Source organism: Capricornis sumatraensis, chromosome 3 (assembly GCF_032405125.1).
Source record: "Capricornis sumatraensis isolate serow.1 chromosome 3, serow.2, whole genome shotgun sequence".
Classification (NCBI taxonomy): domain Eukaryota; kingdom Metazoa; phylum Chordata; class Mammalia; order Artiodactyla; family Bovidae; genus Capricornis; species Capricornis sumatraensis.
In genome coordinates this window covers 152,014,437-152,036,790 of record NC_091071.1, presented here as the reverse complement: position 1 = coordinate 152,036,790, position 22,354 = coordinate 152,014,437, and the positions used below count along the sequence as shown (strand labels likewise).

Genomic DNA, 22,354 nt, shown 5'->3' with positions numbered 1-22,354 from the left:
AAGGCCGGCTCTCGGGAGCAGGAAGCCAGGCCGCAGGCAGGGGAGGCTGCGGGGCCCCTCGCTGGAGAGGCAAACAGGAAGGACTCCCCCCCTGAGCCCCGGGCCCCAGGCCCGGGAATCGCCGCCGCTGCCGCCGCCTCAGAGCCGCAGCTCCCGGCGGAGGGTAAGGAGGCGAGCCGGGAGCGGGCGGCCAGCAGAGAGCCCCGCGGGTCCCGGCGCCTAGTCCCCGGACGCGCCCCGCCTCCCGGGCTCCCGCCGCCGCTCCCGACCTGCCCTTGCGCCGCCGCGATGAAGGCGGGCTCGGGGGATCAGGGGAGCCCCCCGTGCTTCCTGCGCTTCCCGCGGCCCGTGCGGGTGGTAAGTGGCGCGGAGGCCGAGCTCAAGTGTGTGGTGCTGGGGGAGCCGCCGCCCATTGTCGTGTGGGAGAAGGGCGGGCAGCAGCTGGCGGCCTCCGATCGCCTGAGCTTCCCGGTGGACGGCGCCGAGCACTGCCTGCTGCTGAGCGGCGCGCTGCCCACCGACGCTGGGGTCTACGTGTGCCGCGCCCGCAACTCGGCCGGAGAGGCCTACGCGGCGGCCGCCGTCACCGTGCTGGAGCCGCCGGCCCCCGAGCCTGAGCCCCAGCTCGCCGAGTGCCCGCTGCCGCCGCCCGGAGCCGGGGAGGGCGCCCCGGTGTTCCTGACGGGGCCCCGGTCCCAGTGGGTGCTGCGGGGGGCGGAGGTGGTGCTGGAGTGCCAGGTGGGGGGCCTCCCCGCGCCCACGCTCTACTGGGAGAAGGATGGGATGGCGCTGGACGAAGTGTGGGACAGCAGCCACTTCTCCCTCGAGCCGGGCCGCGCCGAGGGCCGCGCGGACGCGGGCGCGAGCCTGGCGCTTCGCATCCTGGCGGCTCGGCTGCCCGACTCGGGCGTCTACGTGTGCCACGCCCGCAACGCGCACGGCCACGCGCGGGCCGGGGCGCTGCTGCAAGTGCAGCAGCCCCCCGAGAGCCCGCCCGAGGACCCCGACGAGGCCCCCACGCCCGTGGTGGAGCCGCTCAAGTGCGCGCCCAAGACCTTCTGGGTGAACGAGGGCAAGCACGCAAAGTTCCGCTGCTACGTGATGGGCAAGCCGGAGCCTGAGATCGAATGGCACTGGGAGGGCCGCCCGCTGCTCCCCGATCGCCGCCGCCTCATGTACCGCGACCGAGACGGCGGCTTTGTGCTCAAGGTGCTGTACTGCCAGGCCAAGGACCGCGGGCTCTACGTGTGCGCCGCGCGCAACTCGGCGGGCCAGACGCTCAGTGCCGTGCAGTTGCACGTGAAAGGTACCACGGCGCCCCCGGGCGGCCGGGGCCTGGGGAGGGGCCTCCAGCGCCCTCCCTGACCCCCCTTACTCCAGCCCCACTCAGTGCCTAGAAGACAGCGAGGAGTAAGGGAGGCTGAATATTAAAATGCCATTTCCCACCTCCCTCCCTCCCATCCCCCAGGGATTCGGGTTTAGTACGTCTCCAAGGTACCTGCTCCAGGAACTTCTTAGCAAGCTCTCCAAATGATTCTGAGGCAGATGGTGGAAAACCACTCTTCCATAAAGGGCTTTAAGGAAGGATTGAATGATTGACCCAGAGGGACCTACAACTCTTGTAATTCAGTGTTTCTCAGCCTCTTTGTTATTTCACCACCCATTCCCCAATGGAAACCCCATCGGGGCCCCAGTGTATTATATGAAAGGATCATTTTATGGGTGTAAATTTCTAAATCCAAATTTGTAACATATATTTATAAAGTCAGTCAATGAGAACAAGGGAGCTGTTTTATTAAGCACACACATTTTAACCATTCATAACTGGGTCTAGCTTTTGAGCCCCATGGGGAAATCGTAGCCTCAGGTGTCACCCTGACAAACTCCCGATTCACACCAAAGGGAGAAAACTTGAGGGCAAAAAAATGCCCCCCAATTTTTGACTATTCTGTCATTAGACTGCTCTCCAGGTTTGCAAGAAGAAGAAGGTGAAGGAGAGGAAATTTATATTTCAAAGTTGAGCCCCCAGCGGTGTTTAATAAATGCTTACATTGCTCATAACTAGAAAAGTCAGGGGTGAAAAACAGGCCAAATTCACATTGCAAGTTAAAGCTGCCCATAATAGGAGTTCATTGCAACTCACGGCATACCTTCACTAGTTATTACCCAACTCTTTCCCTCAGAGAAAAATTGTTGGCAAATCTCCCAAGTCCATCCTGGCACTCAGTCAAGCATGTGGCACCTGTACCACGGGTGGTGGCCTCTTGGGTACAGTTTGATGTGCACAAACCGGCCAGGCAGAGCTGAACTCTCACCCCCTGAGGACAGAAAAGCCCAGGACGAAGGCCAAGATTCCCAGAGCCAAGTGATACGACAGATGTGTTCCCCTAGCAGTCCAAGTGACCCCACTGGCCGTTTCTGTTATCATGCTTTCTTTTTGTAAAATGCAGTTTTAAAAGTGGTTGAAGTACTTTCAAAATGAAGTTCAACTCAAACCCTTGCAGAATTGTGTGTGGTGCCCATGAGGGTCCCCGCCAAACATTTTGAAAATCCCTGATAACGGCCCAAGCCCCTCCATCCCTTTCTCTGATTTACAAATAAACTGCGGCCCAGCATCATGAAAATGGCCTTGGTCAAGGTGATGTGTTAGGCTCAACGAGAATTCGGGTCATCTGACTTCCCTTCTGAGGGTTTCTCTTGAGTATACAACGCCACTAGCTCTGGGAGAAGAGCAAATGGCCCGAGCTACCCTGGGTTTAGGCAGTGGGTGACAGAGGAGGGTCTTTCTCCCGGTCGGGGCCCTCTCCAGAGCCTTCTCTGGTCTCTCCCTTCTCCACAGAGCCCCGCCTTCGCTTCTCCAGGCCGCTGCAGGACGTGGAGGGCCGGGAGCATGGAATTGCGGTGCTGGAGTGTAAAGTGCCCAACTCGCGCATTCCCACCGCCTGGTTCCGCGAGGACCAGCGGCTGCTGCCCTGCCGCAAGTACGAACAGATCGAGGAGGGCACGGTCCGCCGCCTCATCATCCACAGGCTGAAGGCGGACGACGACGGCGTCTACCTGTGCGAGATGCGCGGCCGTGTGCGCACCGTGGCCAACGTGACGGTCAAAGGTCGGCTGGCCAGTGGCGGGGGCTGGGGGAGACCGAGACAGAGGCCCGCCGGTGCCCAGTCCACGGGCTGATAATCTCCCATCCGTGTCTCAGGGCCCATCCTGAAGCGGCTGCCCCGGAAGCTCGACGTTTTTGAGGGCGAAAACGCGGTGCTGCTGGTGGAGACTCGCGAGGCTGGGGTGGAGGGACGCTGGAGTCGCGATGGAGAGGACCTGCCGGCCACCTGCCAGAGCAGCTCAGGCCACATGCACGCCCTGGTCCTTCCAGGGGTCACCCGAGAAGATGCCGGGGAGGTCACCTTCAGTCTGGGCAACTCCCGGACCACCACTCTGCTTAGAGTCAAATGTGAGGGCCCCAAAGCCTCTAGGCAGCCTCCTCAAGGGCTGGACAGGACGGTCAGGACAGGAGGGTGACCAGATGACAGAGTCTGGGTTGGCAAAGTTGACTTTAGGTTGCAGGGCTGTGGGAGGCTGGAACAGGGCTCAGATGCAAACCCTGCCTCTGTCTCAGGCATCAAGCACAATCCCCCGGGACCCCCAGTGTTGGCCGAGATGTTCAAGGGCCACAGGAACACGGTCCTGCTCACCTGGAAGCCTCCGGACCCCACCCCCGAGACCCCCTTCATCTACCGGCTGGAGCGGCAGGAGGTGGGCTCGGAAGACTGGGTACAGTGCTTCAGCATTGAGAAAGCCGGGGCCGTGGAGGTGCCCGGGGACTGCGTGCCTACCGAAGGCGACTACCGCTTCCGAGTCTGCACTGTCAGCGAACACGGCCGCAGCCCCCACGTAGTGTTCCATGGGTCTGCTCACCTGGGTGAGTCGGTCCTGTCAGCCCAGGCTGTCAGTGGCTATACCTGAAGTCGTGCCCTCCCCATCACCCTTCCTCCCTTCCCCTGGGCTCCCCGCTCTCTCTTGCTATATGCCATCTAGCTGCCAGTCTCTGCTCTCTGCCAGCTGCCTGGTTCTGATGGCCATGCTCTGTCCCCCTCTCAGTGCCCACAGCTCGCCTGGTGGCTGGTCTGGAGGAGGTACAGGTGTATGATGGGGAAGACGCTGTCTTCTCCCTGGATCTCTCCACCGTCATCCAGGGCACCTGGTTCCTTAACGGGGAGGAGCTCAAGAGTAACGAGCCAGAGGGCCAGGTGGGGCCCGGGCCCCTGCGGTACCGGGTGGAACAGCGTGGCCTGCAGCACAGGCTCATCCTGCAGGCCGTCCGGCATCAGGACAGCGGGGCCCTGATCGGCTTCAGCTGCCCAGGTGTGCAGGACTCAGCCGCACTCACCATCCAAGGTTGGTACTGGTGGGGACCAAGGTGGGCAGATAGGGTCAAGACATAGAAATCCTGTTAGCAAAATGAGGCACACGCTATTCATGCTTCTCACATCTGAGCCAGGAGTCAGGAGCATCCTAAGTGAGCTCAGATAGAGCACTCAAGGATCCAGAAGTCCAATTTCAGCCCGTGCTTAGTCGCTGTCATGTCCGACTCTGCAACCCTGCCAGGCTTCTCTGTCCATGGGATTCTCCAGGCAAGAATACTGGAGTGGGCTGCCATGCCTTCCTCCAAGAGATCTTCCCAACCCAGGGATCAAACCCAGGTCTCCTGCATTGCAGGCGGCTTCTTTACCGTCTGAGCCACCAGAGAAGCCCGTATAGGGGACTCCTTGTTATTTTCACCAGCATCATATCCAAATTCTCTAGGGGTACTTTGTGGTTTGCAGAATTCTGTCATGTTTGTCATCTTAAAGACACAGACCGTGGCCCCTAGTCCCTGACCACTTCTGCCCTACTGTGTGATGGCTAACACTATCCGAGTCACTTCCTGTGTGCCAGGCACAATCCAAATTGCTTTACATATATTAATTAGCACAGACCTCTCAACAGCCCTAAATCTTCCCTAGTGGCTCAGATGATAAAGCGTCTGCCTGCAGTGAGGGAGACCCGGGTTCAATCCCTGGGTCGGGAAGATCTCCTGGAGAAGGAAATGGCAACCCACTCCAGTATTCTTGCCTGGAAAATCCCATGGACAAAGGAGCCTGGTGGACTACAGCCCATGGGGTCGCAAAGAGTTGGACATGACTGAGCGACTTCACTTTCACTTCTTTCACTTTCTCAACAGCTCTACAGGATGTGTTCTCTTGTCATCCCATTTTACAGATGGGGAAACAGACACAGGTTCAGTGACTTGCCCAAAGTCACAAAGCTGATAAGTGCTAGTGCTGGATTATGAACGCAGGTGGTCTGGCTGCAGTATCGCACTCTGCCACTCTGAGGAAAGAGGAGAGGAGAGGGAATGAGGCCTCCCTGAGGATGACAGTTGGCAGGAGTCTGAAAGTTCAGGGAACGCACTGGCATTTGCTATTGCACCATTGCTAGAATTTGTAAGGCCAGTCACAGAATTCCTCAGTGCCACACACAGGGCCTGGAGGCAGTTAGCCAGCGGCAGCCCAGGAGGAGGACAAAGTAAGAAATAACCACACAAAGAGAGCAGCATTTCTAAAATACAACCCAGGTTCAGACGGTAAAGAATCTATCTGCAATGCAGGAGACCTGGGTTCAATCCCTAGGTTGGGAAGAACCCCTGGAGAAAGAAATGGCAACCCACTCCTTCTTGCCTGGAGAATTCCATGGACAGATTAGCCTGGCAAGCTACAGTCCATGGGGTCTCAAAGAGTCAGACACACAACTGAGCAACTAATACTTTCACTTTCTTTCACTAACATTGGGCTTCCCTGGTGATTCAGGCTGTAAAGAATCTGCCCCCAATGCTGGAGACCTGGATTCGATCAGGTCAGGAAGAGTTAGGAAGCTCCCTTGGAGAAGGGGATGGCAACCCACTCCAGCATTCTTTCCTGGAGAAGTCCATGGGGTTGCAAAGAATCAGACAAGGCTGAGTGACTCACACTTTCACCAACGTCAGAGTCATGCTGAGGGCTAGTTTATAAAGCAGATTTTTTGACCCTTGCATGCTGGGGCAGGGGGAGGGGCAAAGCCTAGGAATCTGCATTTTCGGTAGGCTCTCTGGGAATTCTTATGCACACTAAAACCACTGGTCTTGAGAGTTGGTGTGTAAGCGCAAAACGAATTTTTAAAACCAACAAATGCATCACGACAGTCGTCTGGCCTGATGTGCCCAGCCCCCTCCCCCAGCACATGCCCTGCAGTGGGGTGCTCACTGGGTAAGTAGAGCACAACCAGGGCGCTACCCATGACCACACCTCTCCCCACGCAGAGAGTCCTGTGCACATCCTGAGCCCCCAGGACAAGGTGTCGCTGACCTTCACGACCTCCGATCGGGTGGTACTGACCTGTGAGCTCTCCCGGGTGGACTTCCCAGCGAGCTGGTACAAGGATGGGCAGCAGGTGGAGGAGAGCGAGTCACTGGTGGTGAAGATGGACGGGCGCAAACACCGCCTGATCCTGCCCGAGGCCCAGGTCCAGGACAGTGGCGAGTTCGAGTGCAGGACAGAAGGCGTCTCAGCCTTCTTCAGCGTCACCGTCCAAGGTCAGGGAACGAGGCAGCCTAGGCTCCCCCAGCCGAGGCTGACCCAGGGAGCTGTACCCATCCTACCCCACCCCCTGCTCTGCCTGCTTTGACGAGCCCTTCCAGGGAGGGCCTTGGGGGCCAGGGGACATGTTGCAGATCACGCTGCCCCCACACCACCCTCCAGCACACTTGGCCCTCACGTACCCTCTGCTGGGAGGGATGTGAGGGGGCCTCAAATCAGTGAAGGGCAGGGGAGGTGGGAGCTAACATTTGTTAGGCACCTGCTAGCCAAGGCCTGTGCTGGATACTTGAAATGTACCCTTTCATTCAACATTCAAGGCTACACGAGAGCCAGTATATCTCCACTCATGGATGAAGTAGCAGAGACACAGAGAGGTTATGCAAGTTCCTCACAATCACACAGCCAGCAACTACGCTAGCTGGGTTCACACCCAGGAGTGTTTATCCCATGCCGCAGGAGGTCAGAGTCAAAGGAAATCTTTAGGTGCAGTGGTACAGAGGTTCTTGGAAGCCAGTCCATGTTCTGGCTGCTTCAGAGACTAATAACAGGAAACCTGTTATTAGTGCATAGCCCCTCCTCACCCCCCACCCCCGCCCCAGGCCTCCAGAGCCCGAATATCCAGGACAGAGCTTTGAGATCCACTCTAGGAGGACAACTCTGGAACCATTGAACCAGCTCAGTTTTCTCACTTTGAGTGGAAATCCTGTTACGGCCCCATTGCCAAAAGGTCCTCTACCCCTGCATGAATGTGCCCTGTGATAGGGAACTCACTACCTGTAGGGGGTGTTGCCCCAGGGTGACAGCACTGAGTAGTTCCCACCTCCCACCTCCTCCCTGTCCTGGGACCAACCCACTGGGGGCTTCCTCGTAAAAGCAGCAGCAAGCAATGACCTCCTCTCAGCCTAGACAAAGGCCCTCTGTGTCCCCACCCAGCACCCTCGGATCCTCTGGGGACTAACAGGCCTGTGCACAGGATCGGCGATACTGATCTGTGACACCTCACCCACCACGCCCTTAGTATCTTAGTTCTGGGTCATTGTCCCAGAACCCACCCTCCTCCCAGCCACCATGGACTCGGGTATTCTGTGTGAGTGTCAGTATGACCCCATCTCTGCTCCCCCAGACCCCCCAGTGCACATCGTGGCCCCCCGGGAGCATGTGTTTGTGCACGCCATAACCTCTGAGTGTGTCATGCTGACCTGTGAGGTGGACCGGGAGGACGCCCCCGTGCACTGGTTCAAGGACGGGCAGGAGGTGGAGGAGAGCGACTTCGTGCTGCTGGAGAGTGAAGGGCCCCACCACCGCCTTGTGCTGCCTTCCGTCCAACCTTCCGTCGGGGGCGAGTTCCAGTGCGTCGCTGGCGATGAGCGCGCCTACTTCACCGTGACCATCACAGGTGGGGCTCCAGGCAGGCCATGGGATGGGGCAGCTGTGCCTTGCTTGGACAGCCGGCACGCTCCTGGGCCGCCATTCCCAGCCCCCTCAGCCGATCACACCCCACCCTTTCCCCCCAACCCATGGTCTGCACACTGAGGTTCAGCCACTGCAGAAAATGCATTGTCCTTAGTGCACTAGTCACAGCTACATGGCAGAGGGAAGCCCACCTTCTCTGTTCTCCTGAAGGCCCTCCGAGAGGACCCTTAGGGATGGTAGTGTGGGGTGAGGAGACCCAAGCACTAGAGGGGTTAAAGGTCTCCTGTGGGAGACCTCAGCTCCATCTGGGCACCCAACCCTCCTCTCCCCAACCTCAGCCTTTGTATAGCCCTGCCCCCATCCAGAGAAGAGGGAGAGTTTCCACAGGCGAGGCTGACACCATGGTCCCACCCCTGCTGTGCTTTGTGGTCATGTCACAAGTTAGCTGTGAGTAACCATCTGAGCCGCTGTGAGCCCTGGTCCAAGGGAAGACCCTCTTCTTCAACATGCAGCCCACTTTCTGGGAGTAGGGAACAGGCGTGAACTGGGCAAGGTGGCTGGGCACCTCAGCCTCAGCCCCAGATGCCCAGCCACGGCTGTCGTGTCCTGCAGACGTCTCCTCGTGGATCGTGTACCCCAGTGGCAAGGTGTACGTGGCGGCCGTGCGCCTGGAGCGCGTGGTGCTGACCTGTGAGCTGTGCCGGCCCTGGGCCGAGGTACGCTGGACCAAGGACGGTGAGGAGGTGGTGGAGAGTCCCACGCTGCTCCTACAGAAGGAGGACACGGTGCGCCGCCTGGTGCTGCCCGCTGTTCAGCTGGAGGACTCGGGCGAGTACTTGTGTGAGATCGATGATGAATCCGCCTCATTCACAGTCACTGTCACAGGTGTGGGCCCATCCCCCGCCCCGGGGGTCACCAGACGACTGCCCTGAGCCCTTGGGGAGCTGGCCACATAGCCCCTAGCTAGCACATGGGGGAGGGAGGCTGTAGGTGCATGAACTGGTGGTGAGGGGGGTGGTCCCTGCCCAGAAGACCCCGGGGTCACTGTTGGAGGAAGCAGGCTCCTCCCCAGCACCCAAGCCAGGAATAGCTGTGCTCCACCAGCTCACTTACTGAGCAGTTTATATGTGTCAGGCGCTGGGCCAGGTGCCGTGGGTCACTGATGCTTACTGCATATAAGGTCCCTGCTCTCAGACAGCTGCCGGTCTAGCTGGGGGTGAGGTGGGTGCAGCCGTTAACCAGGGGTCGCAAACCGGCAGTCCTTCAGGCCCCATACAGCCCACAGGTGTGTTGTGTTTGGCCTGCAGAGTCATACCAAAGTCAGGACAGTTCCAATAACAACCCGGAGTTATGCATCCTCTTGAAAAAGCCGAAGACCCGGCGCCTCTGGTCCCGCTTCCCCCCTTGGAGACGAACAGCTGGCGCTGAGTAGCAGCTGCCCCCATAATTTGGGGCCCACATTCCTCTGTCTCACACCCACCCCCATCCCCCACTGTTCTTCTTTGCTTCCTAAACTGCTTCAGCCTGGACCCCACGGGCACTTGAGTTTGCGACCCCTGTGTTTAACCAATAAACACGCAAATAAATGTACGGTGACACTTCGTGACAAGTGCTGTGAAGGAAAGAGGGCTCAAGAGAGCCGGACAGGAGGTCAGGGAGGGCCTCGGGGAGAGTTACTGTGCCACCTGCAGGAGCCAGTCCTGGTCTAGGCTCTGGACACTCAGCAGCTTGCAGACACACGTGCGTCCCTGCGGGAGTGGATGGCCTGGCAGGAAAGCCAGACACCTGAAGTCTTAGAGGGAGTGTTGCAGTAAGGCGCAGTGAGAGCTCAGGGCTGGGGCTGCTAACCTGGTTGGCTAGCAGGCAGGAAGTGGCTTCAGAACAGTTATTTGGAGCAAGGACTGAGTTAGCTAAGTGGGGGTCTGGGTTTGGACTGAAGGTCAGAGTTGAAGGTTAAAAGTGGGAAGGCACAGGATGATTACGGAAGTGATGGTTCATTGCTGGAAACTTTGGGGCTGCAGCTCATAGCGCCAATCCCAGTGTGTACCTGAGCAGGGCGGGGAGTGTAAAACCCAGGTGGCTCTGGGTGGCACTGAAGAACCCACTGGCTGCACTGGAGCGACCATCCCGATGCCAGCACCTTCTGGTTGCCCTCCCCACTGACCTGCTCCAGAAACAAGGCTTCGACCTAGATTTGAGCTACTTAGGGCCCCCCAGCTCCCTGCACCCCAGATAGGACAGCTTGAAACACACAAGCCACTACATATTCTGTCCTGTAGTGGCTCCCTTCAACCTCTCCCGCCTCAAGCCCTGGCCAGACATCGTGGCTGCAGACACACACATTCCAGCCCATAATTGGCCTCCCCACAAAACACCAGATTCTTCCTAGGAAGTTCGCACAACACACCACCTTGGCTGTGGACCAGGAGAATCAGGTCCGATGCCAAGCTGAGGTCCCATAGTCTTGCAGGCTCCCCAGTCTCATGGCTGCACGCCATCTACACTCCACTGCCTCCATCACCTCCCCCACCACTCAGGCAGCCACACTCCAACATCTCGTGGCGCTGCTAGGCCCAGAGAACCAACCTGTATCCCATAGACTGTTAGAACAAGCCCGGTTAGGGAGGCAGAGGCAAGAAAGAGCTGGATGTGCACTGGTGGGCATGTCTGCCCATACTCCCCACTGCAAAGACCTAGACTGGGAAGCTAGCAGTTCCCCAGCCAGCCACAAGGGGGCCGAATGCTGAAGGAGCACTTCCGCGTCTGGGAGACGATTACGGGAGACCTCCAAGGTGCGTAGATGCCTGGGCAGACCGGCGCTCAGAGCCCTGGTCACCTCCCACATTGACATCGCTCCTTTCTGTGAAAGGCTGACCACTCCAGAGCAGTTAGAGATGAACTTGAATCGGCATTTAACATCCCCAGGGAACTCAGGCTCAGATGCAAATTCATTACTGAGTTTCCTACAAGCCTTAGCTTGGAATCCCTACCACTGCTGGCAGTCTGTCAGTTCAGTTCAGTAGCTCAGTTGTGTCCGACTCTTTGTGACCCCATGGACTGCAGCACGCCAGGCTTCCTGGTCCATCACCAACTGCCGGAGCTTGCTCAAACTCATGTCCATCCAGTCGGTGATGCCATCCAACCATCTCATCGTCTGTCATCCCCTTCTCCTCCTGCCTTCAATCTTGCCCAGCATCAGGGTCTTTTCAAATGAGTCCGTTCTTCTTATCAGGTGGCCAAAGTATTAGAGTTTCAGCTTCAACATCAGTCCTTCCAATGAATATTCAGGACTGATTTCCTTTAGGACTGACTGGTTGGATCTCCTTGCTGTCCAAGGGATTCTCAAGAGTCTTCTCCAACAACACAATTCAAAAGCATCGATTCTTTGGCGCTCAGCTTTCTTTATAGACCAACTCTCACATCCATACATGACTACTGGAAAAACCATAGCCCTGACTAGACGGACCTTTGTTGACAAAGTAATGTCTCTGCTTTAATATGCTGTCTAGGTTGGTCATAACTTTTCTTCCAAGGAGCAACGTCTTTTAATTTCATGGCTGCAGTCACCATCTGCAGTGATTTTGGAGCCCAAGAAAATAAAATCTCTCACTATTTCCCGTTTCCCCATCTATTTCCCATGAAGTGACGGAACTGGATGCCATGACCTTACTTTTCTGAATGTTGAGCTTTAAGCCAACTGTTTCACTCTCCACTTTCACTTTCATCAAGAGGCTCTTTAGTTCTTCGGTTCCTGCCATAAGGGTGGTGTCATCTGCATATATAAGGTTATTGATATTTCTCCCAGCAATGTTGATTCAGCTTGTGCTTTATCCAGCCTGGAATTTCGCATAATGTATTCTGCATATAAGTTAAATAAGCAGGGTGACAATATACAGCCTTGACGTACTCCTTTCCCAATATGGAACCAGTCTGTTGTTTCATGTCCATTTTTAACTATTGCTTCTTGACCTGCATACAGATTTCTCAGGAAGCAGGTAAGGTGGTCTGGTATTCCTGTCTCTTTAAGAATTTTCCACAGTTTGTTGTGATCCACACAGTCAAAGGCTTTGGTGTAGTCAATAAAGCAGAAGTATATGTTTTCTGGAACTCTCTTGCTTTTTCCATGATCCAACAGATTTTGGCAATTTGATCTCTAGTTCCTCTGTCTTTGCAAAATCCAGCTTGAACATCTGGAAGTTCATATTTCATGTACTGTTGAAGCCTGGCTTAGAGAATTTTGAGCATTACTTTACTAGCATGTGAGATGAGTGCAATTGTGCAGTAGTTTGAACATTCTTTGGCTTTGCCTTTCTTTGGGATTGGAAGGAAAACTGACATTTTCCAGTCCTGTGGCCACTGCTGAGTTTTCCAAATTTACTGGCATATGGAGTGCAACACTTTCATAGCATCATCTTTTAGAATTTGAAATAGCTCAACTGGAATTCCATCACCTTCGCTAGCTTTGTTCATAGTGGTGCTTCCTAAGGCCCACTTGACTTCGCATTCCAGAATGTCTAGCTCTAGGTAAGTGATCACACCATCATGGTTATCTGAGTCATGAATAGTTTTCTTCTGTGTATTCTTGCCACCTCTTCTTATCTGCTGCTGCTGTTAGGTCCATACCTTTTCTGTCCTTTACCGAGCCCATCTTTGCATGAAAAGTTCCCTTGGTATCTTTAATTTTCTTGAAGAGATCTCTAGTCTTTCCCATTCTATTGTTTTCCTCTATTTGTTTGCACTGATCACTGAGGAAGGTTTTCTTATCTCTCCTTGCTATTCTTTGGAACTCTGTATTCAAATGGGTATGTCTTTCCTTTTTCCTTTGCCCTTCTTCTTTTCTCAGCTATTTGTAAGGCCTCCTTAGACAACCATTTTGCCTTTTTGCATTTCTTTTTCTTGGGGATGGTCTTGATCACTGCCTTCTGTTCAGTGTTGCAAACCTCCATCCATAGTTCTTCAGGCACTCTGTCTATCAGATCCCATCCCTTGAATCTATTTCTCACTACCACTGTATAGTCATAAGGGATTTGGTTTAGGTCATATCTGAATGGTCTAGTGGTTTTCCCAACTTTCTTCAATTTAAGTCTGAATTTTGCAATAAGGAGCTTCCCTTTATCGAATGGTGGTTTTTCATCCTGCTCTAGGTAGGTGTAGCCAGCTGTGACCATAAGAAAGTTGCTTAACCACTCTGTGCCTCAGTTTCTTCATCTGGGAAATGAGTTTAAAACAGTACCTACACCCTAGGGTTGCTATCAGGGTGTAAAGTGCTTACAACTGTCCTGGAACTTTAGCAAGCAATATATAAGTACTTACCAATACTGTTACAGATCTGCCATCCTTATCCACAATCCTGAAACCAAAAAAAAAAAGAAAGAAAACACTTAAAATCCAAAGGCTTTTTGTATGTTTGGTATTAAAAGTTATTTTTGTAAAACCTGAGCTTAACTCTGGGAAGCTATTTGCACTTTTAAATTACCCTGCTTAGGAAGTATCTCCATATGTTACACTGCAGAGACGTTAATATGATTGATTATGGGGGGGGGGGTCCACAGTAGGGGCTGAGGGGGAGTATATGCTATATGATAAATGTACCATTTCTAGAATTGGAAGCATTTCTGGATTCTGTAACACTTGTGGCCCCAGGGATTTCAGAGAACAGATTTTGGACCTATTACTATCCTTATCACTCTTAACAATTTGGGGAACCAGGATTTCATGCTGCCGGACAGCTCCAGAGAGGCTGACGGTGAGTCTGACAGCCTGTGGTTGTCCCTACTCTGCAGAACCCCCAGTGCGCATCCTATACCCCCGGGACGAGGTGACCTTGGTGGCCGTGAGCTTGGAGTGTGTGGTGCTGATGTGCGAGCTGTCTCGGGAGGATGCCCCGGTGCGCTGGTACAAGGATGGGCTGGAGGTGGAGGAAAGCGAGGCCCTGGTGCTGGAGAGCGACGGGCCCCGCCGTCGCCTGGTGCTGCCCGCCGCCCAGCCCCAGGACGGGGGCGAGTTCGTATGCGACGCCGGAGACGACTCAGCCTTCTTCACTGTCACCGTCGCAGGTGGGCAGTCTCCGAGACCCCCCCAGGGAGGAAGAGAGGCAGGAGGCTGAGGGACAGACACCCACCCCTCCCAGTTCCTGCACCTTCAGGGCCCCCGGGTGCCACACACAACTTTCCCCCTGTCCAGCCTTCCCTCCTCTCCCAGCCTCCTCATTCTCAGCCATCAGAGAGCCCTGGTTGCCCAAACCAGGTCGGGACAGTGGCCAGAGGCCTGGTGAAGAGAGCCCAGCAATCGGGAGTGCTCATTCATTCGTGTATTCAACAAACACTGATCGGCTCAGCATGTTCTGATGCTGAGGGATTCGGTAATGAACGAAGGAGAGAAAACCTGTCTTTACCTTGTGAGAGCAGACAGATAGCAAATAAGGGAAACAGGTGGTTTTTCAGGTGGTGATCAGTTCTTCAGAGGCAAAGCAGGGAAAAGGGACAGGAAATGGAGGGGTAGGGAGCGCTGTGCATTGGGGTTAGATAGATCTGTGAGTGTGGGTCTAGCTCTTTCCATCCGTGCAACCCTGGGCAAGTCAGTTCCCTATAAAGAGGCTTCAGGTCCTCATCTATAAAGTGAAGGCAGCAATAGGGAGCATCAGGAGTAGCTGAGAAAAGAACTGTAGTGTCCTCAGCATGACACCTGGCGCACAGTAAGTGCCCACGATTGTAGGTGGTACCATTTCCCAAGAGCTGCTCTGCAAAGGGAGAGGACTGAGAAGCCAGTGGTCAGTCAGGTAGAAGCCGAGCCCACCCACTTCTCTCTCTGTTCACCCACCAGCTCCTCCAGAGAGGATTGTGCACCCAGCAGCCCGCTCCCTGGACCTGCAGTTCAGGGCTCCAGGGCGCGTGGAGCTGCGTTGCGAGGTGGCCCCGGCTGGGTCCCAGGTGCGCTGGTACAAGGATGGGCTGGAGGTGGAAGCATCAGAAGCCCTGCAGCTGGGTGCTGAGGGGCCCACCCGCACCCTGACCCTGCCCCATGCCCAGCCCGAGGATGCCGGGGAGTATGTGTGTGAGACTCGCGATGAAGCCGTCACCTTCAACGTCAGCCTGGCTGGTGGGTGCTCCTGGCCAGCCCGGGTCTGGGAGGCGGGAGCAGGGGGCATCACTGAGCTGACACACCCACTCTCTGTCCAGAGGCCCCTGTCCAGTTCCTTGCCCCAGAGGCAGCCCCTGGCCCGCTCTGCGTGGCTCCCGGGGAGCCGGTGGTGCTGAGCTGTGAACTGTCCAGGGCTGGTGCCCTGGTCTTCTGGAGCCATAATGGGAAGCCGGTGCAGACAGGCGAGGGCCTGGAGCTCCGAGCCGAAGGACCCCGCCGCGTCCTCTGCATCCGGGCTGCAGACCTGGCTCACGCGGGCCTCTACACCTGCCAGTGTGGGGCAGCACCGGGGGCCCCCAGCCTCAGCTTCACCGTCCAAGTGGCTGGTGAGTATAGCCCCGGGCAGGAAACCTGAGAGTCTCGCCCCTAAACCCTTGAGTCCTCCCCCTCTCTAGTGCACCCAGCCCCCAGCCCCTGCCCCACGGCTCTCAGTCCCTCTCCCCATCTGGCCTCCCACCACCCTCCTCCCCAGCCCTTGACCCATTCCCTCCCAATGACCCCCGGCCCTGACCCCACAGAGCCCCCCGTGCGGGTGGTGGCCCCCGAGGCAGCCCAGACGAGGGTTCGCAGCACCCCAGGCGGGGACCTAGAGCTGGCAGTGCGCCTCTCCGGGCCAGGGGGCCCTGTGCGCTGGTACAAAGACGGGGAGCGCCTGGCCAGCCAGGGGCGGGTGCAGCTGGAACAGGACGGGGCAAGGCAGGTGCTGCGGGTGCGGGGGGCACGGAGCAGGGACGCTGGGGAGTACCTGTGCGACACGCCCCAGGACAGCCGCATCTTCCTCGTCAGCGTGGAAGGTAACAGTGTCGTCCTCACTCCCCTGGGGCCCCGGCCCCCCCACCAAGGGCCTCATGCCCCCCCCACCATTCACCCCCACCCACCTCTCTGCCCACCAATGCATGCACAGCTATCACATGGATGAGGGCTCAGGGCTCCCCTTTCCAGGAATCCTCAAAAAGGAGGGGCAGAGGGCTCTGGAGTCTACCCTCCAGGTTCCAGTCTCAAATCTCCTTCCCAGTAGTTGTGTGACACACTGGCAAGTTGCTTAAACTGTCTGAGCCCCGGGTCCCAAGGAGGAGGATAGCGTTTGTCCTATAGGGCTGTTGTGACAGTTAAATGAGATTGACAGGGTCTGTCCTAAATGATCTGTCTTTATTAGGGAGTCAGAGAGGTGGGTGCCCAGCCAGCATGGAGACGAGGTGGTGAGGAGTGGCAGGCAGGGAGTTGACATCTTGTCCTTCAAAACAGCTCATGACTGACACACAGCTGGTCCTCGGGAAGATTCTGTTTAATAACTGGGGGATGAAGGCCTGTTACTGGGGATGAGGAGGGGCTGAGGAGGGCGACAGTGGAAAGACCCAGCCCCCCTCACTGTCTGATCCTGCCCTCCGCCCCCAGAACCCCCACTGGTGAAGCTGGTCTCGGAGCTGACGCCTCTCACTGTCCACGAGGGGGATGATGCCACGTTCCGATGTGAAGTTTCCCCACCAGACGCCGACATCACTTGGCTGCGCAATGGGGTCGTTATCACTCCAGGGCCCCAGCTAGAGACGACTCAGAATGGGTCAAGCCGCACGTTGACCGTGCGAAGCTGCCGGCTTGAGGACGCAGGGACCGTGACTGCCCGAGCCGGGGGCACGTCCACGAGTGCCCGGCTGCACGTTCGAGGTTCGGTCCTGATGGAGACGAAACAAGTCCTGTTCCTGAACCTGTTCTCCCAGCCCTGGCCCTGGCAGGAGACCAGTCCCTGAGAAGAGGGAGCTGGGGTTCGGCCCACCAGGCTCCATGGTCCGCTCTCTCTTCCTGCCCAGAAACGGAGCTGCTGTTCTTGCGGCGGCTGCAGGACGTGCGGGCGGAGGAAGGCCAGGACGTGTGCCTTGAAGTGGAGACCGGCCGCGTGGGGGCGGCAGGGGCTGTGCGCTGGGTGCGAGGTGGGGCGCCCCTGCCCCCTGACTCCCGCCTGTCCACAGCCCAGGATGGCCACGTCTACCGCCTCTTCATCCACAGCGTCGTGCTGGCCGACCAGGGCACCTACGGCTGCGAGAGCCACCACGACCGCACCCTGGCCCGGCTCAGCGTGAGGCGTGAGTGCCCCGTCCTCTCCTAACGCCTCCCTTTCCCCACAGTGCAGCCTCTCCTGGCTGGCCCAGGGCCCCTCAGACCTCCCCCACACACACCAAAGTGCCCCTTGCCAGCAAGGCAAGGTCAGCCCTGGCTGACCCCCCAGGAGCATGACCCGAAGCAGCCTGCCCAAAACAATACTTTTCTTTTTCTACTGTTTTCTATTTACCGTAGAAGTACCTGTGGATTTTGGTTTCCATTTCATATGTCCAAGTTGGCTTTGCTATAAACATAAATATTATACTCCAGAAAGACTTGCCATATTCATCCTTCAGTTACCTGCCCCAGGATATACAAGCCCATCTGAGAAGCAGGGATGGTTGACATTAGCACCCTTACCCCCAAGATGGAGCCCTCTATCAACTGTATGACCTCAGGCAAATTACTTAACCTCTCTGAGCCAAGTTTTCTTTTAAAAAGGGTCTTTGAGAACCTTAATCAGGATAATATGAGAAATACCCACACAGAACTTGGTAAATGGTTGTTGGTTGGGATATGTATTCTCTTCTGATTTATTTCATTCATTCAATCACAATAAACCCATGCCTCAAGGCTATTAACCTCATACAGTTGGGGAAACTGAGGCCCAGGGAGTTCAAGCAGTTTGCCAAAGGTTCCATAGCAAACTATGTGGCAGAGTTGGAGTCTAGTCCTGATGTGTCTGACTTTAAATTCTGGGCTCCTTCCAGTGTCACAGCACCCCTCACCCCAACTCCTCACCCCTCCAACCACACATCATCCCCTTCATGTGTCTCCTTCTCCTAACCCCAGTAAGCCCCTCTCTCCACCCACATCTGGCTGGTTTCACTCCCTTCTTCCTGCTCCCTGGTTCTGCACTTTGTTCATAGGGCCTTACTAGATTAGGGGTTAGAGGCAGACAGAGCCAAGGGGTGTGTGGGGCTCCCAAAAGCCCTGCCCAGATTTGGAGGGCCTCATTTCCCCCTCTTTCCCCATTTCCCCCCACTAGCAAAGCAGCTAAGGGTGCTTCGACCTCTGGAGGATGTGACCACCATCGAGGGGGGCAGTGCCACCTTCCAGCTGGAGCTGTCCCAGGAGGGGGTGACTGGGGAATGGGCCCGGGGTGGAGTCCGGCTGCAGCCGGGGCCCAAGTGCCAAATTCAGGCCGAGGGCCCCATTCACCACCTGGTCCTCAGCGGCCTGGGCCTGGCCGACTCGGGCTGCATCTCCTTCACTGCGGATACACTGCGCTGTGCAGCCAGACTCACCGTGAGAGGTGTGGCCTCTAGGACTGCTGCCTGCTTGCTGACTGCTCCGATGTGATTCCACTGACCCCACTACCCGTGTGGCCCCCACTGACCTCCCTACAGAGTGTGACGCCCTGACTTGCCACATGTGGCCCTGGTGACTGCCCTGCCTGTGTGAGCCCACAGGCCACCACTGGCTGCTGCAGCTCTCTCTGCCTGCCTGAGTGTGGTCCTCTAACCACTAACCCCCAACAGTGCCAAAGAGTGACTCCATGGGCAACTCCGCTTCAGTGACCCCTTCTCTTGCTTGCAGCCCTGGTGTGTTTCCCAGAGATCTACTCTGGGGTCCCCCCATTGCTCCTCTGAACCCGTGGTGTCCCTCACTGGCCAGTGTCTCCTGTCCATTCCAGCCATTGTGACCATGCCTGCCTATGGGTGACTCTAGTGGCATCTCTGCTCCAGCTTCTCCCATGCCCCTCTGGCCCCACCATGTCCCCCACTGACCACCTTAAATGTGACCCATCCCCAGCTGGCCATTCCTGCCCTGTTGACCCCTCTGATTTCACTGTGTCCCCCACTGATCAGCATCCCCTGTGGACCCCTTGTTCCAGCATGCCCCCCACTCACCGATGGCCTCTGTTGATCACCTTGTCTCAGTGTGCCCATCAGTGACCCCTGTGTCCAAGTGTGCCCTCCTTCTCCCACTCCCAGAGGCCCCAGTGACCATTGTGCGGGGGCTCCAGGACCTTGAAGTGACCGAGGGCGACACAGCTACATTTGAGTGCGCACTTTCCCAGGCCCTGGCTGATGTCACCTGGGAGAAGGTCAGAGCCCAGCCCACCTCAGCATCATGAGAACAGTTAACAAACAATGCCCCAACAGAAAGAACTACTACTCAGTAAGCCATGTGCCTGGCATGTGCTAAGGTTTACTTTACATTTAAGCCTCTAACCTTATAGCAGCCCGATGAGGCAGGTCTTCTGATCTCCTTGTTATCGCTAAGGAGACTGATATTCAGTGGGGTGAAGTATTGCCCCAGGGCAGACATAGAGTTCATATTTGAATCCAGGTTTCCTGATTCCAGAATCCACACACATGGCTGACATGATTGGTACATGACTCTCGGCTTCCCGCAACCGTGGCGCCCGTTCTCAGACCAAATGTCCCCAAAGGGTGACACCGTCACAATGAGACTCCTGGCGCGACCCGGAAGGCGCGGGAGGGCCCTACCCCGCAGCATAAGCGTGCCTCGAAAGTGTTTGGTATCAACAGAGGGCCCCGCCGCCTACCAGGGCCGGGGCCGCTTGTGCCTGGCCGAGTTTTCACCCCGACCCTTTGCAACCCCCGCCCCTAGGACGGACAGCCGCTCACCCCCAGCGCTCGGCTCAGGCTCCAGGCCCTCGGCACGCGCCGCCTTCTCCAGCTGCGGCACTGCAGCCCCTTGGACGCAGGGACCTACAGCTGCGTGGTGGGGATGGCCCGAACTGGGCCCGTTCACCTGGTGGTGCGCGGTGGGTACCAGGTGCTGCCAGGGCCGGGCGCTCCTGTGGGTGCTGTGGCTGCGGACCGGACCTGCCCGGGGAACTCGCTACGCTGCCTCTAAGGAGGGGGCGTGGCGTGGGCGGGACCTGGTACCGCCCCCCTCCGCCCCGCCCTCCTCACGCCCCCTGGCTCCGCCCCAGAGCGCAAGGTGTCTGTCCTCTCTGAGTTGCGGTCCGTGAGCGCCCGGGAAGGCGACGGAGCCACGTTCGAGTGCACTGTGTCGGAGGTCGAGACAGTTGGGAGCTGGGAGCTCGGAGGCCGCCCGCTGAGACCCGGAGGCCGCGTCCGCATCCGACAGGAAGGTCTGCCGACTCTGGCCTCCTCGCTGCCCCATCCCTCCGGCTCAGACAGACCCCGCCCTAAGGCCCACCTCCAGCTCCGACGAATCCCGCCCCGCGGCCCCAGGAGCTGTCTCTCCGCCTCTCCATGACCTCCAGCTCTTGAGTCCTGGGTCCTGGACCGCCCCTCTTCCTCCTCGGCATCCCCCTTCTTCCCCGGGACCTACTCTGGCCCCACCCTCATCCCCCCACCCTCTCCAGAGGCGGCTCTGGCCTCGCTAGCGCCTCCTATACCCCCAGGGAAGAAACACATTTTGGTGCTGAGCGAACTGCGCGCCGAGGACGCTGGTGAGGTCCGCTTCCAAGCGGGACCCGCCCAGTCCGTGGCTCAACTGGAGGTGGAGGGTAAGACCTGGGGCAGGGAAGACCAGGAGTGAACACGGTTTCCCCCGGAACTGCCAGGCTGGCGATCTGTCCGACGAAACCTGCCTCCCCACCCCTTCCTCGAGAGACTCTCTGGGGGCGGGTCACAGAGGGCAGTGCGTTTCCTGGGGAAGAGGAGACTTTGGGTTGAAGATAGAGAGAACTGGGCTGGTAGCATAGAGATCTAAGATCAGGAATGGAGGCTAGAGCGGGAAGGAAGATGCGTCTCTCCTGGGGTCCTGCGTGTCCCTATTAACTTAATAAGCCCTCGTTCTCCACCCCCAGCACTGCCTCTGCAGATGCTCCGCCGGCCCCCTCGCGAGAAGACGGTTCTGGTCGGTCGCCGGGCGGTGCTGGAGGTGACAGTGTCCCGGCCGGGGGGTCAAGTGTGCTGGTTGCGGGAAGGGGCCGAGCTGTGCCCGGGAGACAAGTATCAGCTGCGCAGCCACGGCCCCACCCACAGCCTGGTCATCCATGACGTTCGACCTGAGGATCAGGGCACCTACTGCTGCCAGGCCGGCCAAGACAGCGCCTACACACGGCTGCTGGTAGAGGGTGAGTAAAGCTGACGGCACAGGTCAATGAGGCGAGCCGGCTGGCCAGGGGTCTCCTAGGAGCTGGTGGGCTGAGACACACCTCCCGCAGGTTTTCCAGGACTTGGGATGGCAAGCTGGTTCTGAGATGTGTTGGAGGTGGGCAGGGGGGAGGCAGGAGATCACACAGCCAGGGCTGAGAAGAGGAAGGAGCCCTGTGGTGTCAACAGGAACCACTTGGTTCAGGGCAGCTGCTCCTCCCTTGCTACATCCCTGCCTGTCTGAGCTTCTCCCTCCCTCCCGCCTCTGGACCACATTCATCTCTCCTGAACACCCCCATTTGTACCCAAGTTCCTCTCCCTCCAACCTGCTGGCCCTGGGTCTGTGCCCCCACCTGTCCCTCATCCTCTCCTGCTCTCGCCCATGTCGGCGAGCTCCACCTTGGCCTGTGCAGCGGGCTTCTGAGCTAGTCTCATCTCTTTCCTCTTCCACATAGGAGATGCCCCACTCTCCACCTGAATTCCTGCGTTCCCTTCAGATGCCTGCCTTGCCCCACCTCTGACTGACCACCCCCACTCTCCTGCTCCAGCCCTAACAGGCCTAGAAGGGGTGGGTCAGAGGGTGAGGGCTCAGTTCTTCCTGTGTGGGCACCAAGGCTCTGCCAGGGGAGAGGAATGTGGTACCCACTGTCTCCCCAGCCCCACTCATAGTCATTCCTCTGCAGGTAGCTAGGAGGCCAGAACCAGGCCAGGCAGGTGCCCTCAGATAGCCTGGAGGGCACATGCCCTTACCCTGGGAGGGGGTAGGGAGGGAGGGGACCCGAGGTGTTGGGAGACAATAAAATAGTTACAGCTCCTTTCCTGGCTCTCTGTGTGACATGGGAGGGCAGAACTCGCCTGGAGCCCCCCCAGAGTGAGTGACACAGAGAACCAAAGCCTGTAGTGCTTCCATCTTGGCCCCTGGAAGCGCCAGCCACCAAAGACTACCACTACTGGCAGAAGCCTCACAGTTTGGCACATTTATAAAAGATGTAAAACAGGGAGGGGTGGGAGGAGACAGAAGCATGAGGTGTCCAGAGTGGCATGACA

At 57.3% G+C, this 22,354-nt stretch overlaps 1 protein-coding gene across 2 annotated transcripts; it reads left to right on the top strand.

Annotated features, from left to right (window-relative positions):
* Nucleotides 1-288: 288 nt before the first annotated feature.
* Nucleotides 289-21,296, top strand: OBSL1 (obscurin like cytoskeletal adaptor 1). Of its 2 annotated transcripts, XM_068968082.1 has the most exons (20): nucleotides 289-1,306; nucleotides 2,840-3,109; nucleotides 3,203-3,454; nucleotides 3,620-3,922; nucleotides 4,102-4,398; nucleotides 6,338-6,610; nucleotides 7,738-8,010; nucleotides 8,640-8,912; nucleotides 13,811-14,083; nucleotides 14,850-15,125; nucleotides 15,206-15,493; nucleotides 15,686-15,961; nucleotides 16,563-16,832; nucleotides 16,976-17,248; nucleotides 18,253-18,519; nucleotides 19,202-19,314; nucleotides 19,845-20,001; nucleotides 20,173-20,334; nucleotides 20,611-20,715; nucleotides 21,019-21,296. In XM_068968082.1, exons 1-20 carry the CDS (start codon nucleotides 289-291, stop codon nucleotides 21,294-21,296), a joined length of 5,697 nt encoding a protein of 1,898 aa, XP_068824183.1. The 2 variants fall into 2 exon arrangements, with proteins under 2 accessions (XP_068824183.1, XP_068824184.1); XM_068968083.1 differs by lacking the exons at nucleotides 13,811-14,083; nucleotides 14,850-15,125; nucleotides 15,206-15,493; ... (7 more) ...; nucleotides 20,611-20,715; nucleotides 21,019-21,296 and adding an exon at nucleotides 9,335-9,503.
* The last annotated feature ends 1,058 nt before the right edge of the window (nucleotides 21,297-22,354 follow it).